General features: G+C 41.4%; 1 protein-coding gene across 1 annotated transcript; it reads right to left on the bottom strand.

The window, feature by feature from the left end:
- Positions 1-14,830: 14,830 nt before the first annotated feature.
- On the bottom strand, positions 14,831-15,101 carry LOC110341896 (translation machinery-associated protein 7-like). The gene has a single exon (XM_040739655.1). It carries the CDS (start codon positions 15,099-15,101, stop codon positions 14,907-14,909), a length of 195 nt encoding a protein of 64 aa, XP_040595589.1. The 3' UTR covers positions 14,831-14,906.
- Between the last annotated feature and the right edge of the window lie 2,082 nt (positions 15,102-17,183).

The raw sequence follows: 17,183 nt of genomic DNA, 5'->3' as shown, positions 1-17,183 counted from the left end.
CTGGAGCTCCTGGGCCTTTGATAACAGCAGGGAGTAAATGCAGTACCGTGTATGTTCTGCCATTCACTCCAGAGCCCAAGCCAGAATCCATGGATGGAGAAGTTATGGTGTTCTATTAGCAGGGGACAGAGGCTGGCCCAAGAATGGTCATGTGCTATGGCTCACAGTCCAGCAAGCAGTGATCTCTTGTTATTCTAAGATTAGCTAGTAGATTCATTGCCTTCTCTTTCATCCATCTGTCTACTGTTTGGTGGGTAGAGGGAACATATAATTTTGATGGAACAGGAAGTGAGATTGATCATACAGAGGATAGCCCATTTCCCAGCAGGAAGTATTTTGAGCAAAGCGCTTTGCAGTGTTACTCATGTTTCCTCATGAGCAAACTGTATGCAGACCATTCCCATCACAGGTGGAATTAAGTACAAACAGGTATGACCTACACAACACAGAGCAAACAAACAGAACAGAAAGACAAGAAAATTGACCCTACCTTGACCCTCATCCTGTGTCCACTTTCAATATCTCAGAAATATGTAAATACATGTTACACATGTGATAACTTTCAACATCCATTTTTCACTCTACCTGGGTAGATGTCTGTCCCCCACTTGGCAGATGAGGAAACAGGACATTGCAAGTCAGTTGGCTCAGTCAAGATTCACAGTGAATTTATACCAGTTTAGATTTGAATTAAGAGGGTGAATGATACTTGATCTCTATAGTTCTGAACTACCTCACAATGTAAAAACTGGACATGTGTCAGTCGGCGGTGGAGCACACCTTTAATCCCAGTACTCAGGAGGCAGAGGCAGAGGCAGAGGCAGAGGCAGAGGCAGAGGCAGAGGCAGAGGCAGAGGCAGAGGCAGAGGCAGAGGAGGCAGAGGAGGCAGAGGCAGAAGCAGAGGCAGATTAGTTACTCAGGTGTCCCCTAAGAGTAATTGTAAATTAGAGGTCCAAGGGACATTGTACATGACAGATCTAATTGTGATTCTGTAAATTATACTATTATCCAGTTGTTCCTTCATTCACTTTAATGTGCATTTATTGAATACCTATGTTGTGTGACTGACTTTGTGTAGGGAAACAGGAAAAAATGCATATTTACCTCATATAGGGCATTGAGGACAGATCAAAAAAATGACTCCACCCAAGTCCAGCTTAGCTAACCCATAGGTTTATTGGGGTTACTTTCAAGAAGGGTGATTCAAAGACAGCTGCATCATTAAAAATGTCCACCCAGCACAGGTGACAACCCACAAGATCTTCATTCCTGGAGTGTCTGCACAACTTGTAGGCAGCCTGACCAGTCAGAACCTCTCCCCAGCAACAGCTATCGCTTACCTATCCTCAGAAAAGCACCTGTGGGTCTTGTAAGCTTCTGGAACATCCCCATAATTGTTTGATTACTTCCTGAGTCTTAAAGGGTCCACCTTCTAGAGGGAATGTTTCAACTTTGAGAGCATAGTAGCACAGCAATTATGGAACACAGTTGGACCATAACGACAGAGTGGGAAATAAGTCAGTCAATAAGTAAGAAAATAAAGCCAGGCAGTGGTAGCACACACCTTTAAGCCCAGCACTTGGAGGCAGAGGCAGGCAGATCTCTGTGAATTTGAAGCCATAGTGGTCTACAAAGTGAGTTCCAGGACAACTAGGGCTGATAGATAGAGAAACCCTGTCTTGAACAACAACAACAAAATTTTTAAAAAAAGAGGAGAAGGAGGAGGGAGGAAGGGAGGGTGAGGGAGGGAGGGAGAGAGAGAGAGAGAAAGGAAGGAAGAAAGGAAGGGAGGGAAGAAGGAAATAAGAGGAAGGAAGGAAGGAAAGAAGGGAGGAAGTAAACAGTTTCATGATAATAAGACTTTGGGAAGTCATAGGGGGTAATGAAGATTCCCTTAGACAAGAGGATGAGGGAAGCTTTGTGGGAGGTGATATGGGAACCAAGGCCTGAAGGTGAGGAAGAGGCAGTCATGTGCAGATGGCGGGAAGAACTGTGGCGGTTGCATTTCAGATATTCTGCATATCATATATTTGTATTATGATTCACAGAGGTAACAAAACACAGTTATGAAGCAGCAACAAACTAATTTTCTGGTTGGGGGTTACCACAACAGGAGGAACTATATTAAAGGCTTGCAGCATTAGGAAGGTTAAGAACCCCGCTGCTGATAGAGAATGCTGGCTCCAAGATGGAGGGGGCACACAGAGGTGATAGGAGAGGCAAGCGGCAGTGGCTGTGTTCCGAAGTCTGAATCTTACTCTAGCTGCCCTGGGAGTCTCACACACACTGCAGAACTAAACTCAAGGCTGTTGGCCGTGTTCTTCATCCCACATGAGTCAGACAAATCCACTGCATTCTGCAATTGCATGTTTAAAAAGAATGGAAGGATTGCAACTCCATGAATCACCCAGGCCTTCATGGACCATGGCTACACCCAACATACATCTATCCACTTGCATCTGGACAACATTTGAATTCTGGTGGCAGGCAATAGCCAACATCATTGGGAGGATGCCAGACTGTGGATTAGAAGGCTCCTGTTTGTCAGGTCCAAGAGGTATTTAACTAAAAGGCCACAGATTCCAGGCTTCCTCTATAACTCAGCAGAGGAAGCTCCCATAAGGTCCTAAAGTTACAAGGATACCTAGTGAATTCTGATTGACATACCAAGTGTGATTTGGCTTTCAGCTACCATGATGATGAGATGATTGGCTTGTAGGTGGGAAGATTTATTTTGGATCATGGTTTCAAAGCCTTTGGCCCATAGTTTTGAGCCTATGGGACAGCAGAGTATCATAGCAGGGCACGCAGTGAAGCCAAAGGTGCTTTACTCTATGGTGACCATTTGAATGGGAATGGCCTTCATGGACTCATGTGTTTGAATGCTTAGCCTATAGGGAGTGGCACTTTTAGGAAGTGTGACCTTGTTGGAGTGGGTGTGATCTTGTTGGAGGAAATGTGTCACTGTGGAAGAGGGCTTTGAGGTCTCATATATGCTCAAGCCACACCCAGAGTTACAGTTCACTTCCTGTTTCTGCAGATCAAGGTGTAGAACTCTCAGCTCCTTCTCCAGCACCATGTCTGCCTGAATGCTGCCAAGCTTCTTGCCGTGACCATAATGGACTAAGCCCTGAACCTGTAAACCAGCTCCAATTAAATGCTTTCCTTTATAAGAGTTGTCATGATCATGGTGTCTCTTTACAGCAATAGAACCCTAACTAAGACATGACCATAAAATAAAAAGAGAGATAAAGGGACCAGAGTTCTATTATCTCTTTCAAGGGCACACTGTTAATGACTGAACTTCCACCAGCTACACTTCCAGAAGGTTCCACAATCTCTTAATAGCACCACAGGCTAGCTACCAAGCCATTAAGCACATGGGTCTTTGGGGGTCACTTAGATGTAAACCCTAACAACCAGGACACAGTTGCCTCCTCTAAATTCTTCAACCACTGGGAGGAGTGGGCTTCAGAATTTGTAGCTGTGGTATAAACTGGATTTGGATTCAGATTGATGAATAATTTAGAATCCTATTCTTTGCTTCAGGGAATGAAGTTTAGTTTGAGTCTAGTTCCCTCATCTAAATCTGGTAATAAAAAAATGCTTTTTCCATAGGATTTTGGTGGGATTAAAAAAAAACCCAACAACAACAACAACAAAAAAAAACATGATGAATACTTCCATGAATGAAATGCATGAAAAGCATATTTAAAAAAAATTTAAATAGCAAACCTTGACACATAAAAGTAGGATTAGCACCACCTGGGACTCTCCTTAAGCCCAGTGTCCCCTGCCTATCTGAGGCCTGAGACAAGGGGGAGGGATGAGAACATGCAGACTCAGAACACTGATCAAAATACAAATATCTTGAGTATTAAGAAAAATATGAGATTTAAATATCAGAATCAGCTAAACTTGGGAGAAAAGGAAATGAATAAGAAATTTAGAGTTTTGTTTTATGTGTACAAGGGGAGTAATTAACTAATCTCAAAACATGTAAATTAGGGCTTAGAAGCATTTTCAAAACACTACATCTAACTCCAGTTGCATATGCAGAATTTGTTACATTATAATAATTAGGGTTTTTTTACAAAAGATTTATTTATTTTGAATAGAAGTATTAAATATTATACTAATTACTGGTTATTTTACTTTGTACCCAGGGAAAAAGACATGAATATTCATTAGCTCCTTAAGCTACTGGTCCTCAACTGACTAGACAGATTCGACATTACCATGAGGTTGTGGGTGGATGGAAATACTCTCTGTAAAACGAGGCTGGTGATACAAATCACAGCCCAATATATCCTGCTAATGTGGACCTGCTGTAACCCCAAGTGGATTCTGTTGGCTTTAAGCAGCTCAAGAGCTCCCAGGTGGGCAGCCAATAAAAAAGAATCATTGTTAAATTGATAACTAGGCAACACTTTTCCCTATAGTCTATATAACCCAGTGATCTTGAACAAGTCTTAAATTTTAAACATGGCTTCATGGGCTAAAACTAACACGCCCATCTTACTCATTGAGAAGAATCCCATGTACATTCAGTCATTTTAGTCTTACAGAAAGGATGAGGTCCACCCTAAATGGCTCAAGCCAGAGATTTGAATTTATGGTTATTTTCACCATGGCCCAATGGATATTCCCTCCAACCCCCACCCCTGCCTTCTCTCTAATAGAAGGGAAAACTAATTAGGTAGCACATTTCACAAGACATCAGTTACGTTGACTTCCAGGCTGTGTTCTGTTTAGGAGACCACTGTTGGAGACTGTGGACTGCTTGATTCTTTTATTTTGTGGTTTGTTAAGTTTTGTGAACCAATTTAGTGCTTGATCAAGTCACACTCAATGGAGGGGAGAGGCCATTGGCTCTGGGGAGAGACTTCTGGCTCTTAGGAGAAGCCTGCCTTGCCGAGGACTCACCTGCTCCCCTTGTGGTATGGCTTATGGGGATGAGGTGCAGCTTCAGTGGGGCCCATCTGCTGGGCAGAGGCTATAACCCATGAGAGACTGTGCTAGGGCATGGTCAGGATGCACACTGGGATGGTGGGGATCAACAGCCCAGGGCTTTGTCCATGCTTAGGAGCCGTGTGGGTGGACCTTTTAGGAAGCTAGGAAGTGTACACAACGATTTAAGAGAAAGCCAAAATTCTTCCCAGTCCTTTCTTACCCAGAAAAGAAGTACGAGGATGTGTTGTCACCAGGGATGTGACGTCATAGGGGTTGCAAGTCACTGATGGTTGGAAAGAAGAGGACTCTAAACAGACATTATCAAGCATGTGTTACACCCTCAGTACTCTGTGGGGGTTTCCAAGCTAGCCACCTTCACAGAACCTGGGAGTTTCTTAAAAACTGGGGTCAGCTGGGCGGGGGTGTGTCTCACACTTTTAATCGAAGCACTCAGGAGGCAGAGGCAGATGGATCTCTGAGTTCGAGGCCAGTCTGGTCTACAGAGCTGGTTTCAGGATAGCCAGGGCTACACAGAAAAGTCCTGACTTGAAAAAATAATCAAAAACATCAGAGTCTACCACAGGTGTAGTAGACAGGTTTGCAAAGCAATTCCTACCCTGATGTTTGAGAAGAGTTCTGCTGGGTACTGCACTAGGTGCTCACAATTAGTCTCCATTTAGTGCATTATGGAAATAAGGATCCAGAACTATGGATGTAGCTCTGTGGATAGAGCATTTGCATAGCATGCACAAAACCCTGGGCTTGAACCCCCAGCACCACATAAATTTGCTGTGGGGGTATACTCCTGTAACCCCAGAACTCGGGACATGGAGGCAGGACGATCAGAAGTTCAAGAGGAGCCTACGCTAGACAGGGAGTTTGAGGCTAGCTTGGGGTATGAATAGATACAAAAATCCAGGTCAAGCATTTACCAAAAGTTGTCATGATAAGACTGGAGATAGATCCCTAACTCATTTTAGAGTACTCTACACAAGCAATTACAGTGATATAAGTCAGACAAAGGCCATTTTCATAAAGATCTCATGGGCCAAGCCAAGAGAAACCCTTCCTTTAAAGCAAACAAGGGTGTTCCCTCCACTAACAAGGATCTGTTTAAATTCAGGTTCTGAGAGATTCCTTGAGCAATCTTAGTTACCGGGGGATCCAGCAATTGCAACTGATCTCAACTGGCTCCCACCTGGTGCAGAAAGATGGTTAAAGTGAAAATTATCCAATTCATTTAGCTGTCTAATTTATTTAGGTCTTTCTGGTGAAAGACCCTTCTCATAAGAGATATCACATGGGACAGATCAACATCGGGGAGGGGATGTCTCCACTGATTTCATTGAAGCATTATGTTACATTTTATCTTCATTTTCTGCTCTGGTAGATGCTGGCAATACCCCTTGATTGGTTGTGAGAGCCACACATTTTCCAAAGCCAAATGGAAGTGTCTTTAAATATATTGTAGAAATTAATGAGCCATGTGGCTTGTTCTATGAACTTTTACCTAGTTTCCCTAGAGTGTCTTTCAGGTCAATCTTTATCAACTTGTCTATTTCCCAGCATCTTATTTCCACATGAAGTTGTTTTTAAGTATAAAATAAAGAATAAAATTGTCTTTATAATTTAAGCAATGTAAAATAAATAGAGTAAAAATTTGAAAATTTCCCTTTACCTTCATTTATTGATCACTACCAACACTGGGATGTATTTTTCCAAAGCATGTTTTATGAATTATACTGTATAGAAGCATCAGAGTGGGGCTGCCTATGAGGTACCAAGATGGCCAGATGGAGTCAAAACCTTGGTCACTCTTTGAATGTCATGAACCTGCCAGAGACAGGATTCCCAGCTTCAGATCCAGTGAAATCTGTCTACTATCTGAGTCTGTGGTTAGGGCTACAGGCCCAAAAATACCTCTGGGACCACAGCAGTGTAGACTCTCAGTCCTGCAGTGACAACTGGATCACCAGAAACATAGTGGAGAGCTGGAACCAAAACTCCAGTCTCTCAGGAGACCCTGAGCACATTGGAACAAAGCTAAGGCCCTGCATTGACCTCTGAGGCCAGCAGCCTGGAGTCCTGGTTGCAGGTGCCATCTTATCCCGCAGGAGCTGGAGGTCTAGCCAATCAAATAAAAAGGCTGAGGATTAATTGTTGTGGTTTGAATAAGAATGCCCCCCATGGGTTCAGACATTTGAATACTTGGTCACGAGTTGGTGGAAATATTTGGAAATGATTAGGAGGCACGGCCTTGTTGGAGGTGATACGGCACTAGGAGCAGCCTTTGGAGTTTCAAAGGACTCAGCAACACAACAGAGTCCATCTGACCATCTTGGTACCTCACAGGCAGTCCCACTCTTGATGCTTTTATACAGTGTAATTCATAAAACATACTTTGGAAAAATACATCCCAATGTTGGTAGTGATTAATAAATGAAGGTAAGGGGAAATTTTCACATTTTTACTCAATTTATTTTACATTGCTTGAATTGTAAAGACAATTTTATTCATTATTTTATGCTCTGTTGTGTTGCTGTTAGTAATCATTCTTATGCATATCTACAATGAAAAAGCAAACCCAAATAGGGCAAAAAATTATTCAGCTTGAGTAGAAAAAGATCAGTCGTGAATCAAGAATGCTATACTCAGAAATGCTATCTTTCAAGAGATATGGAGAATAACAGTATTGTAAGAAAAACACAAATTAGAGGTATTCATGATAACCAAGCAAACATGGCAGAAAGTTCTTAGCAGAATACTTTGCAGGCTTTATTAGTTAGGGTTTCTTTTACTGAGATGAAACTCCATGACCAAAAGCAAGTTGGGGAAGAAAGAGTTTATTTTGCTTAGGATTCCACATCACTAGTCATCATCAAAAGAAGTCAGGACAGGAACTTGAACAGGGCAGAAACCTGGAGGTGGAGCTGTTGCAGAAGCCATGGAGGAGTGCTGTTTGCTGGCTTTCTTCTTATGGCTTCCTCCTTGTTTTAGCACCCAGGACTACAAGCCCAAGGGTGGTACAACCCACAGCTGGCTGGGCACTCCCCAATCAATCGCTAATTAAGAAAATGCCTTACAGACTAACCTACAGCCTCATGGAGGCATTTTCTCAATTGAGGTTCCCTCCTTTCAGATGACACTAGTCTGTGTCAAGTTGACATAAATCTATTCAGCACAAAGGAAAAAGATGAAAAATAGTCTTCTTAATGTAAATACGCAAAAGCACACAGATAAGCAAACCAGACTTGGGAAAGAAGTATATCAAAATATTGTCACTTACATACTAGAATTATGATACCATTAAAATCCTGCAATTTCCTTTTTAAGGTTTACTTGCCCTGTCTCCTGATATAGGTAATATTTGAAAAGCTACACAATGTTCCATTGAGCAGATTTACTATGTTCAACTGATGGGTACTTCAATGATACACACTCAATTTATATAAATGCCCAAGAATTCTATAATTACAAGTTTTCAAGATGGTCAGATATAAGACTAACAAGAACATCTAAGACATCAGCACATATCTACAATCTAGAGAAAGTAATCTCAAAAATCCCAATTCATAAACAAAGGCATACAAGAAAAAGTTCTATAAACTTTGTATGACTGAAATAACGACAAAAAAGAAGATCTACCTATACCTTACTTCTAGGCAAGAAAATTAAATATTGTGAGCCAGTTGTGATGGTTTGCTATATGAGAGGTTTTTTAATTCCTAAGGAAATACAACAAACACATCACCACTCTAGAGGCAGTAGGTCCTGGGAGAATGGAGCTGACTTTATTCAGAGCATCAGACATTTTGTACTCTGAGGGTTAAGAAGGGTCACCTGAGTAAAGTTTTAATGAATTCAAGCTGTATACAAGCTGTATTTCTAACCTTCATGTCTTGTGAAGCCACACATGGCAAAACCATATCCTTCCATAGAGGCATATAAAGGATAGTTTAAACATTTAACTGAACACAGTTGCAAGAAATAATTAGTAATCTGAACTAAACTCACCCCTATTTGATATATTCCAAGAACAATTTCAAAATGTTTAGAAGAAACTGAGGTCATGAGACTCTTGTCATGTTTTCTTGTAGTGTTCTCCCAAGTACTGAGAATTCTTCTCACACAACTCCATTTTTGGACTCTCCCTACCCCCAAACACAAACCCCATGTCTACTCACTCCAGACAGGAAACACATGACAGACTAAAGTAATGATTACAACAAAGTCTGACTTAATGAATGAATGGATTTTTATTAGGATTGCTATCAGGAGTATGGGTAAGGCATTACTTATAGGGATGACTAAAAAAAGCAGCTTTATCACTAAAACCACCTAAAATGGGTGATGACTTGGCACAGCTGTATCCCCTGGAGCTCCCCCCCGTAGCCTGCAGGCAACTCCACAGGTTTGAGGTCTCCTCTAACAGTTTAACTGCTCAGTCTATCCCCAGGAATTTTTTGTTCTTTAAAACTAGGGAGGAACCTTCCACAGTCTTCCTGTTCTTTCTATGAAGCTGGGGAAGAATCTTCCCTGTTTCCACTTTTCCAGACACATGACCTTTTGTTGATCTCCTGAGCCCTCACCTCCTCCCTGGAGAGACTGCCTCCATCTGGAGGAGGCTGCCCTACAACATGGCAAATCTTCATTTCCTCTTGACTAGATTTAGAATCTCACAGAAAATAGAGGCATACCTTTGGGTGTGTGTCAGTGAGGTAAATGTGTTAACTGAAGGAGTAAATGTAGGTGACATCATCTTGTGAACAGGTCAATGTGTTGTCACTACCCTCTGTATATAGAAGACACAGTCATTTGGCAGACATTCCGGTCCTCTGATTCTCACATTCTTTCAGCCTTCTCTTCTACAGTCTACCCTAGACCTTAGTACGGGACTTAGGTCTTGGAGCTATTAACTGCGGCTGGGCACCTCATGTTTCTCCTTTTAATTAGAATATTTACTTCATTTACCCATAATACAATTTCTGATATCTTTGGTTTTTATTGCTATTATCTTTTTAATTTTTAAAAGCTACTTAATCACTTATTTATATTGCTTTTCCCACCCTTTCTTGTCATTTCCTGAATGTGTTTTACTGTGATTATTCCAATTCCTCTTCACTTACCTTGGCAGTTACAGAGTCTCTCATTATTCTTTCACTTGTTTCCATAAGTGTATACATGAATTCTTGACTTATCAAATTGCAATACAGCTTAGTGTTCTTGGCCACATCCCACAACAGACAAGACCTTGAAACACTTACTAAGCTTTCTACCACTAAGCTACCTCCTAACTTTCATATCTTATGAATCTGGTATATGAAAAACAACTTTCACTGTTTCTTTTAGGTTCAAATTACCAGCTTGTTTTTTACTGAAAATACTTTTCTTTCTTTTAAGGGATATTTTTTGTTGGTGAGAGAAGTCAGCAGCCATTGGGGGGGTCCCTCAAAGACTGTGCTTGGATTCTTCCTTCTTAGCTTCCTCTTTGAGACATGATTAAATGTCTTTAAAATTCAGGAATCCTCAAATCACAAGCATTAAAGAAAGATGGTGCTTATAATGAATGGCTTAACAAAATTTTATCATCTATTATATAATAATCTGTAATGGATATTTGAGTTATCACATGCTGTGAAAATTCTTAATTGAATATATAGATGAATATGAATAAAGTATTAAGATTCATCTCTTTAATTTATTTTAAATAATACACTATAAATACTCTCTACATATTTTGCAAAAAACATTTACCCCTATTGGATCAAATATTTTTCTGGCCTCTAATTAAAGTGAAACATGCTGTTTCATACTGAAATTAGTATGTCATTTCCCATCTCCTCCCTGAGGTTGGGAGATCACTTGGCTGTCTGAGGCTAGACATGGTCGGTCAAGGTGACTACGACAACTCCAAGGAAATGAATTCAGAAGGTTCAGAGTGATTGCCTTTGGGGGAAATTGAAGAGTTGTGCTGAAGTTGGAGGGAAACGGAGCAGGAGCAGAAGCACAAAGGGCTCAACATCAGGTTTGGTGTTCGGGTATTATTCTTTGCACAGTGTGTCTCTCAGTTGCATTGCATCTAGGAGATCTAATTTAAAAACACATTATTTCTATGCTTTTCTTTGTAGATGCAATTAGCATTCTTATGAGTGGAACCGACAAACGCTAAATTCTTAAGCTGCTAATGACTTCCCCAGGCTTCTGATCCTTTGCCATACAAAAGTTCCAAAATACAAAAATATCATGGCATGTGCTCATCCATTCCCAATCCTAAGGCTTTTCCCATTCTAAAAACAGTTTCCGGAGTAGGGAGCCAGTTACTGAACTTCACTTCTGCTACTGTGACAGACACCCTGGCCCAAAACAAATTTGGAAGAGACAGGGCCTATGTGGCTCAAAATTCCAGGTTACAGCCTATCACCGAGGGAAATCAAGGCAGAAGCTCAAAAGCAAGCCTGTTTGTTATTCCATACAGCATTACCACCTACCAAGGAACACACTTCACAGCCAAAGAAGTGGGATAGGAACCATGGGCAATGCTGTTTGCTTGCTGGCAGGCAGCTTATATTCATTCAGCTAGCTTTCTGATAACAGTTTAGAGCCACCTACCTAGGGAATGGGGTGTCCCACAGTGGACTGGCCCCCTAAAAATCAAAACAGTCCCCCACAGACCTGCCCACAAGCCAGTTTGATCCAGGGAATCCCTTAATTGAGATTCTCTTCCCAAACAATCCTAGGTTGTGTCAAGTTGGTAGTTCAAGCTAGACAATGCTTATGTAAACTCTGAAAACCTTCAAAGAAGTATTTCATATTGTTTGCAGATGCTTGACTTACATAGCAACAGAACAAAATGTGGACAAGGAAGACACATCTCAGTTCTAGCATGGTGGGTACCTAGAAATGTGTTGTAAGGATTGCTAAATTATTTATAATGTTTGATTTTCAACCATAAAACATATATGAGCATGGTATGTTTTTCATGACTATTGTAGAGTCTGTTATTTTATTTTTGACCTTTTTTATAAATATAAATAAAATTATTTACATATGTAAAGAGCAATGGGTTTCAACATTTTAAAATAAATACAAGGTCTTCATGCCATCTTTCCTTTTAACATCACTTAATGGAAGCCAGTAGGAAGTGAGGGAAAGAAATGCAGCTCAGTATATATATATACATTTGGTAAAGCAGGAATGCCTGCCTCTGGCCATCAAACCATGTTAGACAGAATAACATCCTGTTCAGAAAATCCTCCACACACGTGTTTCTTCCCAACTGAGCACTTTTCAGCAACAGCTTTGGGCTCAGAGTTATGCTCTATCAAGTACTGATATTACCTGTTAGGTACAGCTGCTGGAATGTACCCCCAGAGGACCATGGAGCCCTCTCAATCTGAATATAAGATACCCCATAGCAACATTCAGACCTCATTTCTTTTCCAAATGAGAAACTTAATCATCATTTAAGCTCATAGTTTTTTTTTAAAGATTTATTTTAATTTTAAATGAAGTGTTTGAATGTGTCTGTGTGGGGTACAGTAACCTGAAGAGTACAGAAGAGGGCATTAGATCCCCTGGAGTTAGAGTTATAAGTTGTGAGCTGACTAGCACAGGTTCTGGGAACTGAGCTCAGGTCTTCTGCCCAAGTAGTACATGCCCTTAACTGTGGAACCATCTCTCCAGTTCCAATGTATGAGTTTTTGTAAGAAGCTTCATAAGTGAGTCAAAGAAAGGGAGCTGCTTGAACAACTCTATACAATAATGTGTAGCTGAGCAGAATGGTGCAAAGTCTTCATGCTATTCTGTATTGCTGTGTCGGACATCTTCATGTTCATGCTACTCTGTATTGCTGTGTCATCTTCATTGCAATGTATCACCAAATGGACAAACAAACTTTGGACACTCTGGGCACCTCACAGGGAATGGAAGCAAACCTCTCTCTTGGTCAACAACAGAATAACATTGAAAACAGTTCTAGAAAAGTGTGATAGTTCTGGAACTCTCCATGCAAACCATCCTTCAGTAGCACCAGCCCAAGCTCCATCAGGAAGACAAAGCAATGCTGTTCTGACCCTCTCTTCCACCGGCTCTTCTCTGCCCATTTCCAGACTTCCTGTGATGGGCTAGTGGGTTACACCTGTATAGTAATCAGAGTGATTTCCTTGCTCCCACAATCCCTGGAGATGACCACAGCTGTACAAACCACAGCTGTTCTTAGGAATCCTTTATAAATACCAACTAGACTCCACTTTGCATTTTCAGGATCCTCAAGGGGTCTTGAAGTGTGAGCCCATGTCTTGTGCCTGCCCACACTGGCCCATTAGATATTTTTTGACCATCTTTCATGCATCAAAAAGTTCTGCAGCTACAGTATGTCTACAGCTCCAAGATCATATGCCTCTGGTACAGATGACATTTCAAAGTGTGGTTCCCAGACCATTGCGTCAGCTACAGAGTATGTTTAAAAAGCACACTGTCAAAGTTCTCTAGACCCCCTGAATGGCTCACAAACCTGTCCTGTGATAATGATGCTTGCTGAGGTTAAAGAACAACTTATTCCCTCCAATACTGGCCCAGTTGGAAGAGATAAGGTACACTCTAAGGAGTAAGGATTCTGGAGCCAGACATTTTGGCTTTGAACTCCAGGTTTCCCATTAGCTTTGGATTATATACTATAAGTTCTTCATCTTTTTGCCTGTCCCCTTATCTCTACAATGAAGTTCATGGCAGTATGCCTTCGCTAATGACTTTAGTTGTCAATTTGACACAACCTAGAATCTCCTGGCAAGAGTCTCAATAAGGGATTATCTACATGGGATAGGCCTGTGGTCCTGTCTGTATGGGACTGTCTTAATGAACTGATATGGGAAGACCCATTCCACTGAAGTGGCACCGTTCCCTAGACGTAGAGTCTTGAGCACATCAAGCAAGCGCGTGAACACAAATGCATTCATTTCTTTCTGCTCTTGATTATAGGTGTGTAACTTAGAACTGCAAGCTGAAATAAATCCCTTTCTCCTCTAAGATCAGAGTGTTTCAGCACAGCAGCAGAAGGGAATCTAAATCACCTGCCCATAGGACGCTTGTGAGGATGTAAGGAACTGTTTCAGTATCCCTCAGCTAGGTTCTACCAGTCAGGAAAGAGCCCCGCAAAAGGGAAGACTCAGCCCAATGTCTGGCTGAGGCTAACCCTTTCTCCATTCTCAGCACCCACAGTCTCACCTGGATGGATCATTACCCTCTGACAACTTATACCACTGAGCTAGTGTAGAGAAACAGTGTAATGTACATAAGAACAAGGTAATTAGCCACACTCATGGGCTTGGTGGCATTAGTGTCCCTCACTAACTGTGAGGTGAATCCATGATCCATCTCTTTAATTTTCCTTCCATCTGCTAACCCTCCAACATACTCTGTAAAGAGCACTCAATTCATACTGAAAGCAGCTGCCAGTGTCCCGCTGGTTACTGTTTAGTGTCTTAGATGGTACTGCTTTCAAGATCAGATGTTCTCTCTCCTTCACAATGACGTCATTCTCACTAAATAAATATTGTTTTTTTCCACAGTGGTTTCCATCTGACTTAAAAATATATTCCAGTTACCTGTCTTGTGGCTTCCCTACACTCTGCAGGGTGACTACCCTGAAGGTAGACAACAATAATAACCATTATTCAGTCACTCTTGGGAACAAGGGGCCACGCAAAGGTTCCACACAACTTCACTTCAACGGTTTCTCAGATTAAAGCAGCAAGCAAGGCATCCATATGTCAATCTCTTTTTTATTCATTTTACCATTATTATTAGTTTTTTACAAAAGTTTATTACAATGTACAACATACTCCAGTATAACACGTCATTCTAGCTGTAGGTGGCAAAGATGTTATGGCAGGGGATCCAGATGTTTAAATGGGAATGGAAGAGGGTCACCATCATCTCAGATATGAGGAACAGCTTACTTTTTGCCGTATTTCTTAATTCCACCTATGGCCAGGGGTCCCTTCCCCTCAGCCTTGGCTTTTAGCTCCTCGAGTTTCTTCGGCTCCTCTTTTTGTTTCTGCTTGAGAGCCTTGTCTTCCTCGTCCATCTCCTTGGCCTGCTGCTTGAACTGTTTCAGGGGCTTCTTTTTGCCTCCTTCAAGGCCTGACATGGCGCCCACAGGCAGCCTCTTCGCAGACCTTCCTATATGTCAGACTTACAAATATAAGGAAAGCAGGTCTGAGAGGCTAAGGGACTTGACCAAAGTTTTCCAGCAAGGAAAATCACCACAATTCTAGTGTTTTTTTTTTTTTTTTTTTTTTGTGGAGGTACTCTGTGTCTGTGTGTGTGTGTGTATGTGCGCTATGCCTACTCTTTCAGCACTTTCAAAACTGAGTATTCGAAGATGGAAATCAAGATGAATAAACTAGAACACACCAGGTGCTCCTCAATAGGACAACTACCATTATAGTTTGACTACGAAGTGTTCTGCTAAAGAGCTAGCTCGTGGTTTGTCAGCTTGGTCCGCAACTGCTGGCGCAATTTGGAGAGCTTCTAGAAACTTTAGGAGGCAGGGCCTAATAGGAGAGTTGTCACTGGGGGTATGTCCTCTGGGTCCCCATCTTGTCCCAAGGCCTGTTCTGTCTCCTCTCTGCTTTCTGTCTTTCATGAGGTGGAGAACTTGGCTCTGTCAGAACTTCCACGCTGATGGATAAGAACCTCTGAAGCAGGGAGACAAAAGAAATCCTCTCCCCTTAAATTGTTCTACTCATGTATTTTGTCAGAGTGATTTTAAAAAGTGGCATAACTGTCTCCGAAACAGGGAGAGACTCAAAAGTGGATATGGAGAACATATATGGAGCCAGGCATTTTAACAAGCCTTCTGTACTTGGTGTACTTTCTGAAGGGTGTGGGAGGTTTGCAGACAGCATGTCAAGCAGAAGGAACCAGACTCAGTATTCTGTAAGTGGCTTATTTTGTCTTGTCATAGCGTCTCTAAGCATGTGTATGTGAGTGGGGTGGTAGTGGACACTAGCTACTGTCCCCATTGTTGACACAAAAAAACCAGCAAAAGCAACTTAAGAAGGGAAGGATTCATTCTGGTTCCCAGTTCAAGGGTAGAGTCCTTCATGGCAAGCAGTCATGGCAGCAGGAGCTTTGAAGCTACTGGTCACATTGCATCGATGGGCAGGACACAGAGAAAGGTGGCTGCCAGTCACATTGCACCAGTGGGCAGGGTCAGAGAAGGGTGGCTGCCAGTGCTCAGCTCATTTTCTCCTTTGTATGAAGTCTAGAATCCCAGCCCTGCAATGGGGGCCATCACACTTAAGGTGTGTCTTCCTGCCTCAGTTTACCTAATCTAGAAGACTCTCAAAGACATACCCAGGGAGATTCATCTCCAAGGTGGATCTAGAGCTTATCAAGTTGACAATACATATAAACCCGTAACAGGAAGAAAACGCCTGTCGTTTTCTAAGCACAGACTAGAGAATTGCTCCCCAGATACCTCTGGATAAATTAACTTGTTAACTCAACTGTAAGTGCATTGTAATTCTGTGGGTCTCTTCATCTGAGGCATGAATTCTGGAAGATTCAGGGGCATCTGCTTCAACTTTGGAAGGGTATTCTGTATCATTCCTTAGCTGTTGCCCATGGACGGTGTGAATTTATGGAGTGTTGGTCTGAACAAAAACAGCACTACAACATAAAATGCATCATTAATACTTTAAAACCCAGTATGATTTATATTTATATAAATAACATAAAAGAAGCCAATTAAACCAAAGTCACTGGAGTGTAAATAACATAAAAACTTATTGTTCTCTAAGCTACTGAGAATAAACTAATAATGAATGTATTTATCATATGTCTGAGAACCAAGCAGGTAGGAGTGGGTTAAGCGGGTTGCAGGGAAAAGCCGATCTTCTTGAAGCCTTCTAAGGTCGACCCAACATTTTCATCTAATCCAGATCCATTTAAAATGTGACATTTTCTCTGAATGTTACCTTTTGCCCATTTGAGTAATTAATAATTTCAGTGTAACCAGGATGCCTAGATTCAAACACTTTGTAATCTAACTAGGAGGATATTTAAAATTCATTACAGTACATTAAACTTGCAGGGAACAGTTAGCTCCGTTACAAAATAAATAAATAGCCAATTTGCTTTGATCAGCAGAAATTCTGATAAAATCAGCAAAACACCAATTAAAATGTGAAAAATGTCACCTACTGTAGTTATTCTAATGGAACAC

The sequence above is a fragment of the Mesocricetus auratus genome, unplaced genomic scaffold (genome assembly GCF_017639785.1).
Source record: "Mesocricetus auratus isolate SY011 unplaced genomic scaffold, BCM_Maur_2.0 Super-Scaffold_100691, whole genome shotgun sequence".
Lineage (NCBI taxonomy): Eukaryota > Metazoa > Chordata > Mammalia > Rodentia > Cricetidae > Mesocricetus > Mesocricetus auratus.
This window is presented reverse-complemented; position numbering and strand designations above follow the sequence as displayed.